This window comes from Mastigoproctus giganteus, chromosome 9 (genome assembly GCF_048544385.1).
Source record: "Mastigoproctus giganteus isolate SK-2022 chromosome 9, ASM4854438v1, whole genome shotgun sequence".
NCBI lineage: Eukaryota > Metazoa > Arthropoda > Arachnida > Uropygi > Thelyphonidae > Mastigoproctus > Mastigoproctus giganteus.
The window spans coordinates 201,214,003-201,231,909 of record NC_143583.1 but is presented as its reverse complement, the minus strand read 5'-3'; the positions used below and the strand labels follow the sequence as shown (position 1 = coordinate 201,231,909).

The 17,907-nt window shown below is 36.4% G+C and overlaps 1 protein-coding gene across 1 annotated transcript in view; it reads right to left on the bottom strand.

Moving 5' to 3' along the window:
* Nucleotides 1-17,907, bottom strand: part of LOC150081026 (putative E3 ubiquitin-protein ligase RNF144A-A) — a 72,472-nt gene that overhangs the window by 40,009 nt on the left and 14,556 nt on the right. Inside the window, exon 2 of the mRNA XM_090382010.1 lies at nt 693-1,393. Coding sequence (XP_090238136.1) covers nt 693-1,331 — 639 coding nt within the window. The 5' untranslated portion in view covers nt 1,332-1,393. The remainder of the gene's footprint in view (nt 1-692; nt 1,394-17,907) is intronic.

Genomic DNA, 17,907 nt, shown 5'->3' with positions numbered 1-17,907 from the left:
CTTATTCTTTTCTGGCACTTACACAGTCTTATTACTGATCACTTCAAGGAGCTAAAGTGTAAGCTATCTAAGACGATGGTGAGACTACACATCGACTACTGTATTCAGTTACGGAGGACAAATCTGAAAAAGACAGGAAAGGAGGATGACCAGATTTGTGGAGTGGGGGGGAGGAAACAAATCAATATTAGAGGACCTAACTCAATAAAATCAATGAGAAAAAACATATTCTCACTACTAGAAAGACAATAAACAGGGGTGAAATTTTAAAATCTTTGGGAATAACAGAATGCTGGATCTCATGGACCTTCAAGCAGGTTGTTATGGATCAAGGGTATAAAAAAAACCTGCAAAGGACAGGTGAGGTAGAAAGTGTAATGTTCAGAACAGAAATTGATAGTCAATATTTTGCAATGGGAAAAATATGAATGATTAAGAAATTTATTTATTTTCTTTTTTTTTTTTGACAGATGCAGAAAAAGTGGCATCATTTTGCCACTTAAATACTAACTTTGATAACTGCAAAATATTATCTCAACTTGTAAGTTGATATATTATTGGCATTAATAACAAGGAATAAATGTATATACTCAAAAAGTTATTTCACTATTATGTATGCATCTTAAATAAGTAAGTTCATACTCAGCTTATTTACTTTACTAAGTTTTTTTTTTTGCAAAAATATTACTTACAGATATACAAAATGCACAGCCACAATCTTCTAATTCATACATTTCAGTAACAGGAAGCATAATAAGACAAAGTTTGCATAACACCAGATGACATACGTTGGGCACAAGTCCACCAACTCTACTTTCACTGTAGTCATCTGGCGATGACATACTAGACACTTCCTGTTTAAATGATCCCTTTACACTACTTGTGCTTGGGCTAGTTCTTAATGATGGCAAAGTTTCTAGTGGAACATTGTATGTGCTCTTAAGAGCTGGCATCGAGTTAGTAGTTTGTGGCATAAGTCTGTACACATCTCCACTACTAAAGGAAGTTTTGAACGTACCAGAAAAATTATTTATTTGATCACAGTTAGTAGGAGTTGGCTTACTCCTAGATTGAAGTAATCGCCACAAAAAAAATGTGGAGGTGCAGTTTTCATTATCTTTGCACTTTGTCATGCTGCTATCACAGGACTTGGATGAAGGAATGGTATTTTTGAGGACGGTTTTGTCCACTTGAGCCATTTCTTTTGCACTTTTGCTGCTTTTGCTCCTTTTCAATATCCATCGCAGAGAAAATTTGCTACTCTTGGGATCAGCTGTCTCTCCAGTGCAGCATTTTTCTTCTTTTGATGACTTTCCTGTTACTAATGCCATGATCTGTATAAAAAATTGTAATACTTCTTTGTGTTGTTCTTATTTCTTACCTAATCCTGTTTCTGAAATAGAAATACAATTAATAAATTAACATACAGGGAAAACATATATGCAAAAACAAAATATATTGACTAAAATCACACAACTACATATACTAAAAGATTAAGAAAAGAGTTACAATTTTTGGAAATTTTTTCAATGTAAAACTTCAATCTTAAAATAAATTTAGTACAGGAAGTTCTCATTTTTCATTGTAATTATATTCCTAGAATCAATGAACAATAAGGCCAACAGACTTGAATATAACATTTATTGCACCAAAGATATGTACCAAAAGCACACAGATGATTTTAAGACCACATTTGTCATTTTAATAAATTATAAAAATATTACTAAACAGAAAAAACATTTGGTGGCTCAGCTCCCTCCTCACTCTGTGAGTATCTTGTCCTCTCTCCCATAGAATTTATGTTCTCAAGTCATCAACTGTTTTCCTCCTCAGTAATGTAATGTCCTTACTTCATGTAATGTAATGTAAGGTATAAATAAACAGAAAAGGTCACCAGTTTATTTCTGCAAGGACTAAGATACTGTGGCCTCATTTTTCTTAAATCAAAAACTGATGTTTGGCAGTTTTATTCACTTCACTTTTCTTTGTAAAGTTCTTTGTAACAGGAAATTGCATTTAAATTGATAAAAACAATCTATGACTAGCATTAAAAGTCTCCTCATTCAAATCATTTTAGTAATATATGTAAACTCAGTGCCTTGTCCACAATTATCCTCATATTAATGGGCATATGTTGTCAATTCATATCCTCAATCCAAATGGTGAAAGTTTTCCATTCTTTCCGTAACATTGCTTCTTGTTCTTGTTACTTTTGTGGCACCCATCGAAGTAGCATTTTGTGCAACACTTCTAAATGCCACTGCTAACTTAATTAGAAAATTTATTAAGAATTATTAATATGTATAATTAACCACTCTTTTACCATGTGGAGTTTTTAATGTACATTTTATTAAGCATAGCCTAAACTAATATATACAATAGTGTGACGTTTCGGTATGTTGCCGATACCCATCATCAGACCGTGCTGTTTGGGAATAGAGATAAAATTAAAAAGGTGAAGGTTACTAATTAGATTTACATTGAGCAGTTCTAAATTACAATCATAATTTTTTAACAAAAGATCAGTTATAAGATGTATTAACAATTGGCTATTTCTAATTTTCAATAATGCCAGTGAGTAGATAAATAATTCTAAGTTATAATAACAAATTGAGCATCTCTAAGATTATAATTATGACATAAAGGAGCAATTCTATTACACAATTATATGAGCAGAACTTGGTTACACTGAGCAATTTTTTTAGCTTATTTTATAAGATGAATTAAGACAAACAAAACAAACCTTACCTGCTGACTGCCCTCAGACCTGAAGAGAAATGGGAAAGAGGATCAGCCAGCAGTGCCTTTTATAGGCCAGGGATTCTTATAATTAGTCAATAGGAATAGTGTTAGGTTATCCAAGCTCCCTGGATCTAGGAGGACAAGGGAAACAAAGCTTTTTCCCATATGCATTAGATATTTTGATCCAACTAAACGTATAGAAAATAAATTGTTAGGTGTTGTTGAAAGGGCTGATGAAACAGCTATTTCTATATCTGAAATTTTGTTAGAAAAGCTTGAGGCTTTTCACCTTAACCCAAAATATATTTCTGCGTTCAGTGCTGATAATGAAAATATAAATTTTGGAAAATATCACTCTGTTTTTCAGTTTTTAAGGCCAAGTAATGCCGATATTGTTAAAGCTAATTGTGCTAACCATATATTGCATAATGCCATGAAATATGCTTGTGACAGTTTTGAAGTAGATATAGAAAACATTGTACTGAAAACTTACAATTTTTTTTCTGTATCAGCTAAAAGAAGGAAAAACTTAGAATCATTTTTTGACCATGTGGAGCTGGACTGGTCTGAATTGGTATACCATGTACCAACGAGATGGTTGTCCTTTAACACCAGCTGTCAAAAGATTACTTCAAAACTAGCCTGCTATCAAGAGCTATTTCCAAACTACTGATGATTGCCCCAAATTTTTCTCCAAATTATTTCAAAGTGAGGATACAGATTCAGAAATAAAATTGCAAGTGGTTTTTAACTTTTTTTGTCAATGTTGGAGAATTGCTAGATGTTAGTACTAAAATCCTTGAGAAAAGTGATTTAAGTATTATGGATTCATACAAATCAATGACAATGATCAGAAATAAAATAAATCAAAGAATCCAGGATCAATACTTTGGAAATTCCGCAAAGCAATTTTTGAAAAAGTTACCCCAATGCAAACAGAAAAAGATTGTCGATGAATGTTGTGATTTTTATTCAAATCTATTGCAATACCTAGAAAAAAACTATGACTTCAATGAGAAAAATAAGTATTCTAAGTTAATAAACTTTTTCTCTGGAAACAGAAGAAATTAAGTATCAAGATTTTGAAACGGCAGTTGATATTTTTCAACTCCAAGAATGTGTAAATCTAGAAAAATTGTATGAAGAGTTCTGCGAGAATAGGCTGAAGTTGCTAGAAAGTGTTAAGTGTACAGGAAGTGATGTGCACAAGTGGCTTGATTTTTTTTCCAAAGTTCCTACAGAAAATGTACCCAATATCAGTAGAACATTTGTTAAGTATTCCTGGCTCAAATGCTGTAGTAGAAAGGGTGTTTTCGTTAATGAAACTGAAGTGGACAGATGTCAGAAACAGAAGTCACTGAGAATTAATTGAGGCAGAGTTGCAGATTGCAATGAATTTCTCTTTTACATGTAAAGAGTTCCTTCAGTAGGTAAAACAGGATAAACAATTGTTAAAAAGGGCAAAATGTCAAAATAAGTACAATTTAAAAATATATCAGACAATTTGAATTTTCTTGTATTTTTTAAAACTAATTTTATTGACAAAAATCTTCCTTTTTTTTTTAAGGAAAACCTGACAACCCTAGTACATATATGTGAATGCATCTAAAGATGAGTTGCTCGGTATTGACTCCCTTAAAAGAGAACCTGTCATCAGTATTTTATAAGATATTGCAATTATTATTATTATTATTATTAGCTATCCAGTGCAAAGAAGCCTGAGGCTTATGCTGCACCGGCCAAAAAAAAAATTTCCAAGTGCCCTAAGAAAGAGAGAGAGAGAGAGAAGAAAGAGAGAAGAAGAGAGAGAAGAAAGAGAGAGAAGAAGAAGAAAAGAGAAGAATGATGATATCCATCTCAGGATCCTGGGTGTGCCAAGCCCATAGATGTAAGCCCCTGGAGAAATCTACAGGTTACCAAGCCAACCTAGTTTATTTTTTGGTTTAGATAATTTGGCATTAGGCCTTTTTTGTATACTTTTTGAAATCTTTATGTATCTTTTTTTTTTTTTTAATGTGAACCCCAAACATGAGAGGTATTAGAGGAGACTAAATATTAGTGTTTTGATTTTATGATTTCTAACTTTCAATTTTTGTGTCATCCACTGCTTTTTTGTTAACATTCCCAACCAGCTTTGACTTGTGGAAGATGACCTTAAAAAAGAATCTTACAACTTTAATCTTTTCAAAGACCAAAAATAATCTATCCCACTGCCTAATGGTTTGAGCAAGCTCAATGCTGATGGGATTCTTCCTCTTGCTCAGATTGCAAACCTGAAAGGGCATAAATTCAAATTGAGGAAAGACAGTTGTAGAATAGATGTGCGGAAAGTTGCCTTTAGCCAGTGGGTGGTTGATTGCTGGAACAAACTTCTATCTGTCATTGTGGAAGTTGACAGCTTAAATAAATTCAAGGCTGAACTAGATAAACTTTTGGAGTGAACGGATGGGTGAAACTGGAAGGGTTTTTTTTTTGGCTGATGCTATATAAGCTTGCTTTCTTGCATCATATGCCTCTACTAATGTTAACAAATGTTTTAAATGTCACTTCAAAAATATATATACTCAAATCACTCTTGCTTAAAATGACTTCATGATGCACCTGGCACATATTTTCTCCACAAAAGAAATTTTTTCAATAAAAACAAAATCCTAGAAATTTTTTCAATCAAGATTCTTTCTCACACACACACACTTTTCTGGAATTTGTGAGACACCATACTTTGTTAATTATAAAAATAATTTTTAGTTTTTTTTTTTTTTTTTACTTAATTGAAAATGGTATCATGTTTGAAAAATTAAAATTACAAAATACAAAACATACTCAAATACAAAATGTCAAATAAAATAAATAGAGAAACCAATAATAATCATATTTTTTAGACTGTTCAAGGTCACTCATCCCCTAAATTAAACCAAAGACTCACTGGCATCTGGCAGACTCAATGTGAACATTGCATTTTTGTCAGCCTTTAGCATTTTGCTGGATCCTTTACATCTGGCCCCTTCATTTCTTTTACATGTGGTCAACCATTATTTATAATTATTACTGTTTGATTACCATATGACCTACATGTCTGTGTGGGTCCTATCTCTGTCTTGGACTAGAAATAAATAAATTTTGCTGGTGAAACCAAAACTCAATGGAAAGATTAGACATTTCTTGCAGGTGTTACAAATGCCATGTGGGAATGGCAGTTGCATACAAGAAAGGTATATAGATGCTTTTTGCTTGCCTGGCATCTGTTAAATGCCAAACAAAAAAAAAAAATTAATTTCTCATAATTCATAGTATTGTGAAATGAAAACGGAATACACTATATAATCACTTAGAGAATATTGGTGGCAAGGGCGCATGGGAGGATTTCATTTCATTTACAAAAAAATAAAAATAAAATAAATAAATGAAAAAACAGAAAATTTAAATAAGTGCCATCTGTCAGATGCTATGTTAGCAACCTTAGCATCTTATAACTACTACTCTTTGACAGACATAAATCATTAGCAAAATATTTTACATAGAAGGCTTCACTAAGAGGAACACAGTCCACTACACAAAGCAATGGTCATGCCTATGATAGAGTTAAGATCAGCAGTATGGATTCCACAAAGGAAAGCACACCTCAACAAGACAGAAGCAGTTCAACATAATTTTTTTAATCAGATACATAATTTCCAAATATAAACTCTACTAATCTTGTAAGAATCACTCTGTGTTTACTTGCACCTGAAGCTCTGGACCATATTGATGAAACTGTTGTCATTCAGTATTACTGGTGTATCTAATAGACATTTATAGTCTATCCTTTTTTTTCTCCTGTAAGTCCTATACAGTTTATAATTTTAACTTACTGTTATTAGCTAGTACTGTTCTATTTTACTGTTATTGTATTGCACATTAACTGTAAACAGGTTTACTGCAGTGCCTAACAAATGAAAAAATAATACTAATAAATAAAAATGAAATGAAAATCCTGCCTAGTTTTATATTTTATCAACAAGGCAAGGGGATCAAAGTTCCCAGATCAATAACAAAGGATAAGCTTACCTTAGTAGTCAGTGTTGTCTGCTTCAAATTAGTTCATGCTAGAATTAATACAGAATTCTGTGTTTCTGTCAGAATCCTTGTTTTGAAGTTGTTCAGTACAGCCCATGCTCAGTGTTCTCTCCAGAAAATTTTGCCAGCCAAGTGGCATTATGAAGTAGCCAGGTGGGGAAGTGTAATACTTCGCAATTTTATAAAATTTTCTGTTATTTCTAAATGTGACTTAAGTGATCCAAAGCAAAAATTAATTGCATAATTTAAAATTATATGCTCCTGTCGCATTGATCTCGATCGCATAGTATGTTCAAAGTAATATTGATCAAGATCAGTGAGCAGTACCACATGATACCGTGAGAATCGCTTAAATTTTAGCTGGGCGGTGCACCCATTCGATAGGTCCTGGGGAGAACACTGCATGGCAGTGTCTTGATCTCAAACTTCATCATACCTCCTTTGAGTTGTAATGTCACTTCAAAATGCAACTTCACATATCCAAAAATTTAGGATATGTGAAGTTTTCACAGGTCGTGGTATGTGCATACACGTTCAGCCCACACAACATGTAAATCAGTCTGTGAACACACTTGTAGACATAATATACAGCAGCATAATGTGGTCAGAGTCACTGATGCACTTAAAACCCAACAAAAACACAAACTGAAATATATAATCTTCTCTCCTATAAGCACAAGCAAATCTGAACCTAGCATCTCTCTGCAGGTCTCTATTTCAGGACACATTCTTGCCTCACTCATTTAGTCAAATTCTTGGAAGTTTAAATGAACAAAAATCTATCTATAAAGAACAGATCCAGACCTTCACTTAAAAGCTATAGGCATTCTGGGATATGAAACTTGATCTCTATAGATTATTATTATTATTATTATTAGCCATATGGTGCAAGGAAGCCTGAGGCTTATGCTGCACCAGCCAAAACAAATTTCTGAGTTACCCTGAGAGAGAGAAGCAGAAAGGAATCACCAAGAAAGAGAAGAATGATGATATCCAGCTCAGGACCCTGGGTGTGCCAAGCCCATACTCACCAGATGTGAGCCCCTGGGGTTAAATATCTCACAACAAAGAAACTATCATCTCTATCATTTCAATATTTCACCTCTATCGTTTCAATTATGCTGTGGAACTTTGGTCTGCAGCTACCAAGCCCATTTTGAGGAAACTTTAGAGACTGAAATTCTGGGTCTGAAAGTGGGCCAACAATTGGCATCTTGTAGAGCTGTGATCTCTAAATCACAGACAGCTCTACAAAAACCTCTGACTACACTCCAGCCCAACACATAGCATATGCACAGAAAGTCGTAATGGGCCTAAATCTGTGCTCACAGACCAAAACTTCATTGAAATCTGGGAGACTGTGAGCTAGAGGATCCCAGGCAGAACTCTTAGAAGCCCTCCAATGGTGTGTTCAAACTTATAGAAACTCACAACTACCAAGCAAGAGAAACTATCCCAAAAATTATCATCATCATCAGTGCATTGAATTCCTCCAATATTGACTTCGATCTGTGATCCACAAACAGCCTGCAGAAATTATCTGCAAATACCTCATCAAACATCTACACCATGCTTGTAAATGTCACTGAATTTAATCCTGACAGTTCAGTGAATGTATTATTATAGTGTTATTTTTGGATTATTTCATGACTGTATTTTATTACATTTAGTGCAATGTTGTTTGTTATTTTATTTCACATCCCAGAAAGATTTCATTAGACTCCCCTGGTTGTCTGTATAGGAATCGTATAGTACAATATTTTTATGAATTTAGACCTTTATTATTATATTTAAATTCTGCATCTAATACAGCTACTTTCACTTACTGTTATCTTGGTGCCAGCCAGTTAACTAATCAGATAAAAAATTCCAAATAAAATATAATTTAAATGCAAGATTATGAAATCCACATCTGCACTTACACCAATTCATTTTTTACTTAAATTTTCAGTCTCCCTCACTTCGCAAAAATGCATGTTTTTTAAGAGTTTACATAAAAGAAACTGATAGTTTTGTGAAGAGTTTCTGATGATCAGATCCATTTTTTTTTTTGTAATTAAACAATGCAGCAATGCAAAGATTTCAGTCTGCTTGATAAACTAAAACTTTTAAGTGATTGTGATGTGCCCAGAAAACGAATTAGTATAAATACAAATGTGGATTTCATAATCTTGCATATTTTTAAAGCAATGGTTTAAAAATTCAAAATTATGAAATGCTCCGATAAGTAGAAGTATTCTATGCATGTGCAATTTACAAATAAACTGGGTGAAGACTTTACCCTGATGGATGAGTGGCTCATCATGTTAAAATAAATCCATAGCAGTATATTTAAAAAACTGCATAGATAAAAACTATAAATAAAGACCATGATATAGCAGCATGATAAAGTTGAAAAAATGGTTACCTAGTTTATTAGAATTTATATTCCTGATGCTGTTTTTATACTAATGAAACTGTTTATTTCACAGTAATGCCAAAGCACTGTGATATTCAGAAGTGCTCATCAAAGGCAGAAGGAAACAGATATAAACTGTGCTTTTCATGTGCCATATTATGAGCATAGAAAAAAAAGCAACTGCTTATGACTGAAAAAAAAAGTAAGCTTTCTCACTGTTTAAGGTCTCAAAAATTTTTGGTTGAATACAGAAACAATAAAAATACATGGATGAATTCAAAAAGTCTTATAAATTTTCTTACAGAACAGAATAAAGAACTTCTTGAAATTAAGTAAAAAAAAACAGCATTCATTTTAGGTCACTGTGCAGTTCAGTTCACTTCATTTCAGTTAGAAAATAAAGCTTTTCTTTTTTCCAGCTTCCCCAAAACATTTACAACTGACTCGGTAACACATGAAAGAATACTTTCTGGTAATAGCAGCAGCAAATCTTCTTGCACCTCTTTACTATTCAAGTGTTTTCCAATTCTACAAAAATAAGTAAATTCTGCCAAAGAAATGCAGACCAAGCTGCAAAAAATTCTATTTCACGAAACTTACACACAATCTTTGCAGACTGGAATTGACTATAGTTTTAAGTAAAAGAATACTAGAAGCTACATAGTTTTACTGAATTAACTGTAACTGAATATTTACTTAATCATTTCAATTCCACATTCAACTATACTACACACATCCCAAAACAACCCATGTTGGAAGCACAAAATCACATGGCCACACCATTCTTGCTACAAAAGTTATGCTGGAACTACAGTGGTGTGCAAAATTTAAGGACCAGTCAGGTGTTCACCAGTAGCTTCTCATAGGAGTGGCCTGGATATGGGAAAAGCATACCAAAGGAACCTCGTGAGGTATAGAAATGATGAAGGAAACAACACTGACACAACAACAAAAACAAAACGGTACAGAGGGACTTGATTCAAAAATGGCAACATAGCACTGGCTGCCATGTTACAGATGCATCACTGCCAAAGATGGAACAAAGGGAAGAGGTGGTCCTCAGTAGGAGATATAGCCACCCCTAATATCGATGCAGGCTTTGCACCACCTGTCCATACTTAGAACAATGTTGTTGATAAGTTCTTGCGGTAACATCATCCATTCCTCTGTCAATGCCATCTTCAGCTGGTGAACATTTTCTGGTGGGTGTGGACATGCCACTAGACGTCTCCCCAGAGCATCCCATATGTGTTTGATGGAATTTAGATCGGTGGAACGGGCAGGCCAATCCATACAAACAATGTCCTCACTTTCCAACAGCTGAAGTGAGATGGGGTGTAGCGTTATCATCCATAAACACAAACTCGGGGCCAATGGCACCTCGGAACAGACGCACATGGGGAAGGTTACCTCAGTACAGTAGTGTGCACCGGTTACAGTATCGCCTTCCGGTATCTGGAGTTGTGTACGTCCATCCAAGATAACGCCTCCCCAGACAAGAACACCTCGACCACCATATTGATCCCTTTCAGTAATGTTTGCGGGGTGATACCGTGTGGCAACCTCTCGCCAGATTAGCTGACATCCAGAATCGCTGCTGAGACTGAATCTACTCTCATCAGTAAAGAGTATCTTAAGTAAAGATTTTGTGGTGTAACTTTTAGAAATAGTGTTGGTTCTTAAGTTTTGCACACCAGTGTATAATGTATTATTAGAATATTCTAAAGTGAATAAAATGAAAGTGAATAAGGCAATACATTGCTCAACCTCAATTTTTATTATGTATGTTTTCTAGTTCTACTACACTCTAGAATTGTTTCCCACCAATAACACAATATAGTTTCGGTTCTAATTAATTTATTAAAAATTCACAAACGAACTCTATATTAAATAGCGTAAAAATGACCATGTGTATACAGGGTTAAGAACTGAAATTTTAATTACGGTGACTATCAGCAGAAAGAAAAATTTATTTTAAAACTTAATTTTTTTTTTTTTTAAGTAAGCAAGTTTATTTAAGTGTTTCAGGGTAAACAGAATAAACACAATTGCACATAAAAAAAAAAAAGAGGGAAACTAGATATCATATCGGTTAGAATTAGAGTATCAAAAGCATGCCCTTTCCCTGGTGATAAATTAAAGAAAGGCGGTAAAAGTTAAATCTAATTTTGCAATGAACTAAACGATGAAACTGCTAAACTTCAGAGGCTAAATTCATGTACTATTTATCATCCAAATAAAAAATATAAGCCCTAATACAGGGCAGTGACTACTATTTTAGAGGGGGTGGATAGTTTGTATATGTTTCCAAACAAAAAATGACTAAGTGTAGTCCCAAATGAAAAAAGCCCTGAAATGACTGAAATTAGTAAGTTGTTCACTGATTTTTGTTATGACTAACATTGTTGCATGCACACCAGTTTTCCTATAAATGACAACAAACTTACTTCAAAAATCCAATACGCAAGATATACAGACAGTTATTTCAGACTAGAATTGACTGTGACCCCAGAGGAACGTACCAACTGTGTGGTACTACATTTAGGGTGGTAGAAAATGAAAAAGATCTGAGAGTAATTGTGCAGTCAGATATCAAGTTTTCTCAGCAATGCAGACAGGCTGCCAGGGCGAGCAGGTCATGGGGTTTTGTCGATGATATATAGGAATTTTGCTAGCAGGGAAAAGGAGGTGATTGTCCCTCTGTATAAGGCAATGGACAGGCCACGCCTTGAGTACTGCGTACAGGTCTGGAGGCCTCAATTTAGGAAGGATGTAGATTTGCTTGAGCATGTAGAGAGAAGGGCAACAAGATTGGTGAGGGGAATGAAGGGATCCTCTTACCAAGAGAGGCTTAAGTTCTGCAAATTGCAGCGGCTGGAGACTAGACACCTGCGAGGTTATCTGTTGAGGTGTTTAAGGCCTTGAATGGGTTGAGCGTGTTGAATTCTGATGGGATTCTTCCACTTGTTCAGATTAAGAACCTAAGGGGTTATAAATTCAAATTGAGGAAAGACAGCTGTAGAATTGATGTGTGGAAATTTGCCTTTAGCCAGCGGGTGGTTAATTGATGGAACAAACTTCCATCTGTCGTTGTGGAAGTTGATACGTTGAATAAATTTAAGGAGGAACTGGACAGGCATTTGGAGGGAATGGTGTGATTTTTTTTTTTTTGGCTGATGCTACATAAGCTCATACGCTTGATTTCTTGCATCACATGGCACGATTACTACTACAACTATACCAGTCGACGAAAAACAAGCGCGCGCTCACACATATGCATAGACGTTAAACACATTTTGTACTAATAAGGAAAATAATAATTTATCAAAATTGGAACAGCGCTTCTGCATTTACCATAAAAGTCGATACTTAAGGTTACTTATAAAACTACAGCGCAGAATTAGTATACAAATTTTGGCGCCGATATATGAACTCAACTACTTACCTAGGGCAACTTATTTTCTGCTTAAAAAACAAGAAATCATTTTACAACTAGAGGTATTAGAATAAATTGACTTTAAATGGATTACATTTTCAAATCCACATTAGTTCATAACACAAGAACTAGCACAACAACGCTCACAAATATATATATATATATATACACACAGTATGTATATATATATATATGCGTTTAAAGATATCTCCAACCACAACTCCGCATGGCAGGAGATAAACAAAAACAATGAACTATAAACGTCACTCACTACGTGTGGAGCCACATGGGGCAAACAAATAAAAATAAACAAAGCATAAACTGGATAGATGGAGTCAGTCGGTATTCCTACCTCTATAATGCAAAATGTAAAAATACTACAGTATTAATGCATATTATAAAATGCATTAATAATTTTAATTAATTAAAAATCTAATTAACTTATTAAGAAAATTAATTATGAGATTAATAATATCGTAAAACAAAATAATTATTATAATTTATAAGGAGTTAGAAGGACTATCCTGTCCTTTTCTGTTTTTATTATTTATTTATTTATTTTGAATTTTTTTTGCCATTAGGATTTAAACAGCTTAATTAATGCACTTGTCAATGCTCAGCAGAACTGCCTTCGCTAGCTATCCAGGTATTAATGGATTGAGTAAGCTGAACGCTAATGACATTCTCCCTCTTACTGAGACTACACACATGAGGGGGCATAAATTCACTTGAGGAAAGATAGTTGCAGGTTAGATGTGCAGAAGTTTGCCGTCAGCCAGCGGGTTGTTGATTGCTGGAACAGGCAACCATCTGTTGTTCTCAGGGCCGTGCAAATGGGGGTGCACTGGATGCGCCGCACCAGGGCCCTCGGTCAGGGGGCCCAATCGAAGGAGCCATCAAAGTCTCAACATAAATAAACGAGATCTCTTTTACATCCAGGGCCTCCAAGTGCCTTTGCACAGTCCTGGTTGTTTGGAAGTGGATAGTTTTAATGAGTTCATGGAAGAAATAGACAAATTCTTGGAGGGCTTTGATGGGTGAAGTGGCTATTTTTTTTTTTACACTGCTGCTATATGATAAAGTATGTATTTTTTTTTTTTTTTTTGACTGATGATATGTAAGCGCTTGCTTTCTTGCATTGTTTGCCACCACTACTACTATTACACTATTTTCGAACGGCACTATTTCCAAGGAGTAATCTACCATTTATGAAAACACTAGACTAAGCAAAATGGCAGATTAACCTTTTGGTGAAGTAATGACGTTGCTTCATTAAAAAATTATAAACTTTTGATACTGTTCCACATGAAAGACTGATGTACAAATTGGCACAGTGAGGCATTAGGGGTAAGTTATTTCACGGACAAAGGGATGGTTGAATGCCAGAAGACAGAGATTAACTATTAATTAGCACTTCTCTTCTTAGACTGATGTTATTAAGAGTCTTCGCGATGGCGATCTGTCTGGTTGTGATGTTATCGACCTTGATGTTGGTATTCCATTTTGCCATGGTTGCGTCTAGGAGGTTTGTCACTGTCGGATAGATGTAGATCTTCAGCATCCCTGTTAGCCAGTTATGAGGCACAGCGTCGAAGGCCTTTCAGTGCTCGATGTAGGCCGGGTACAGGTTGTGGTGCTTTTTACATGTTTACTCTACAATTGTGGCATCAATGGTTAATTGCTCCTTGCATCCCTTTTGCTGTTTGGCCATGATGTTCCAGTTCTCCAAACAGTCTCATATATCTTCTTAGTTATGCAGCTGATCAGTATCTTGTACATCGTTGGAGACAGTTGATCGGTTTGTACTTCGCCAGGTTTCTTGTACTTTGGTCTTCAGGTATGTGATTCCTTGAGTAAGAAATTCTGGGATGGGTGATTTATTATCTGGGTGAACTGCTCTGCTGGTAGTTGTGTGTGCAAGTGAGCTTCTTGTGCCAGTAGTGGTGGATGGTATCTATTTCTGGGGTTCTGTTGTACTTCCTCCTCCTGAATCTCTCATTTTGTCATCTCCTGTACATCCTTAGTTTTCTTCAGTTCTAGTTCTATCCTGAGGCTCGGCTCTTATATCTTACTTCACTGCTCTCTATGCTGCCCCAGAACTCCTCGATTCTGGGGTGGTTCTCCTCCTTCTTCTCCTTGGGTGGTTCGTTGTTCCCATTCTCATTTTGTCCGATAATCCTGTAGAAGACTATGGTTTTCATCGAAGGCTCTGTTGTTTACTTTCCTCTGAGGGAGAGCTCTCTCTGTATTGGCATAGTCACTTACTGAGTACAAGGTGGTTCTGCTTTAGTGTGTTCAGGTATTCTCATATTCTCTGATTGTTGGTCTTGTGTTTGTTGTGGACGTTGTTTCTCTTGATGATGCTTTTGACGTTTCTTATTACGTTGATACTGGATCAATTGGCCTATCTTGACTCTTAATTCTTCTATTTTCTGCCTAAGAATTCTTTCTCGAGAGGACGGTTCCTTGTTTTTTCATTTCTTCTGGCTCTCGTTTCTCTTCAGCTAATCCTACTGGCTGTTACAGCTTGTTGGATGGCCTCCAGCATTGCGCCGTTGGGTTCCAGGTAATGTGGTATTATTTGCCAATTGAGGTGGTCTGTGATTTGTCACAAGGTTCAAATAGGTATCTACTTCGGCATGGCACGAATCTTTGTCGTGTCCATTCCCTCGAATTCTGTTAAGGCCCTCCTCCATTCGTGTTCTATTCTGACCTCATATTATGACCTCATCTGTTTACACTTAAGCTTTTGTGGGCTGTATTTCTTCTTACTCTTCCTCATCTGGTTCCACGTCCTCCATATTCTTTTTTCATTGTAGTTGGTTGCTCTCATATCCTGCTTGATTTTGTCCAAGATTGTAGGAGCTATCAAGTTCTTCATAATGATGGTCCTTCTCTGGTCTGCTATTGCGGTTTGGTGACCTGAATATCTGGGAGTCGTTCAAACCACTTGGTACGCAGTCTCCATCTGTACACTGTAATATCAGTCTCTAGCATGATTACTTCATAGTATGGTTGCATGAACGTATTCATTTCGATGCTTCACTTCATGTTTTGACATTTTCCTCCTTCCTGGGTGCAGCTACTAATGCAACTGCATTTCCAATTGTTTTGGCTAGATGGTCTTGCCCTTTCCTTTTGGTAGCCATACGGGATAAAGCGCACTTGCTCCTGTCTTTTTCAGGAGACTGTCTGACTTTTTGAACCGCCCCATCTTCCTAGTCGACCTGTATAGTTTGGCTTGCATACAGTGGTGGTGTTATTACTTTGGAGTGACACCACATGGTGCCACTATCTTCCCCAGAGTCACTTTGACCTTGTGAAGGTAGGTCTGCTGAAGCGGCGTTCGCGATTTTTTAATATTACTATTATTATGCTGTCTTCCAAAGTGATGGACACACGTTCGCTCCTGCAAAGGCTGGACTCGAACCTGGGTCCATCAGGCTGGTAGTCCAGCGTTGTAACCACTGAGCCATCACACCCCATTATTATTATTGCTCTCTTATATCATTTATCCCTGATTGGGGGGTTCCACCCTGTGACGGGTATTGCTACCAAGTAAATATGGTGGTTGTTATGCCTGGTGTTATGGTTGGCCAAGGAACTCTCTGACGATCCTACAAGTGTTTAGGATTGTGACATTCTGCAGTTATTTGTAGGTGTTCTCTGAGAGATCTTGTGCTGCTAGGCTGTTATGTAGCGTCTTTGGCACCATACCGGTGGTTGACACGATGATCGGGATGGTCGTTATTTGTTGAATATGCCACATCTCTTTGATCTCCAATCTTACGTTTGTGTACTTCCTGATTTTCTCCTCGTGGGTTTTCTGGACGTTGCTAGTGTTGGAAACCGCTATGTCAATCAGATAGGTAGCTTTTTCCTTCTTATCTATGAGAGTTATGTCCGGTCTGCTGTGTGGTATTGTCTTATCCGTTATTATGGCGCGGTCCCAATCCACAGACTGTACTGGTTCGTACTCATAGTACGGTACACTTTCTTTGATCAACTGGTATTTCCTTACTAGCTTCTGTTGTATTACACTGGCTACCTGGTCGTGTCTACGAGTGTACTCAGTCTGGGTGATCACCTTGCACCCGGCAGTGATGTGTTGGATCGTTTCTGAGGCCAGGTGTCATCGTCGACATGTGTCATCGGACACTCCGGGCTCCTTGGCGATGTATTTTCTATAGTTTCTGGAGTTGATTACCTGGTCTTGAATGGCGAGCATAAATCCTTCAGTCTCAGGGAAGAGCGTCCCGTTCGTGAGCCATACATTGGAAGCAATTTTATCTGTGATCTTGATGGAGGTCATTGTAGTGGCCGCCGTAGAGTGTCTTCTTTGCCCATCTTTTTAACTTCGTTTGTGCGTTCTGGATGAAAGGAACTCCTCGCTTAGGAGTCCCCTCTCATCCAGAGTGGGGTATACCACTTGTCTTTCTTCCTTATGGCCTGGTGGAATGCTGCTGTGTTTATTATTATTATTAATAATAGTAGTAGCAGTAGTAGTAGCAGTAGTGGAATTAGATGTAGGAAAGCAAGCATCAGCATCAGAACAAAAAAACTCCCACATCACCTGTCCATCTTCTAATAATTTTACAAGTTCTTCCTTGAATTTATTCAAACTACCCACTTTCACGACAACAGATGGAAATTAGTTCCAACAATCAACCACTAGCTGGCGGAAGACAAACTTCTGCACATCTATCCTGCAACTATCTTCCTGAATTTATACTACCTCATGTGTGTAGTTTGAGCAAGAAAAAGAATGCCATCAGCATTGAAAGCCTTAACCATTTCAATCAGATCACCTCACAGGTGCCTAGTCTTCACACACTGTAATTTGCAGAACTGCAGACGTTCTTTGTAACACTACCGTTTCCTCCCCATAACCAATCTCGTTGCCCTTCTCTACACCCATTCCATATATAATACGTCTGTGAAGTGCAAGTGTTTTGTGGTCGATTGGCTGTTTGCTGGATGAAAACCCCCATTTTCCCATAGAATAAAATCATGCTACAATCTTCTGCGACTGACTAATTTAACCATGTTATAAAAAAAGCCCCTTAAAAATTCCTAGCGTCATTGAAGGGATTCCAACACAGGTATTTTTTGCCTGGTGTCTGAAGGACGGCGTTCTACCAACTGTGCTACCTACGAGGGCACATGTACAAGGCAATGATTATCCTGGTGCGTTAGGCGACACCTTGAGAGTCCATACAGGTTTGAAATCCTTATTTTAAGAAGAATGTGGATCTGTTCAAGCGAGTGCGCAGAT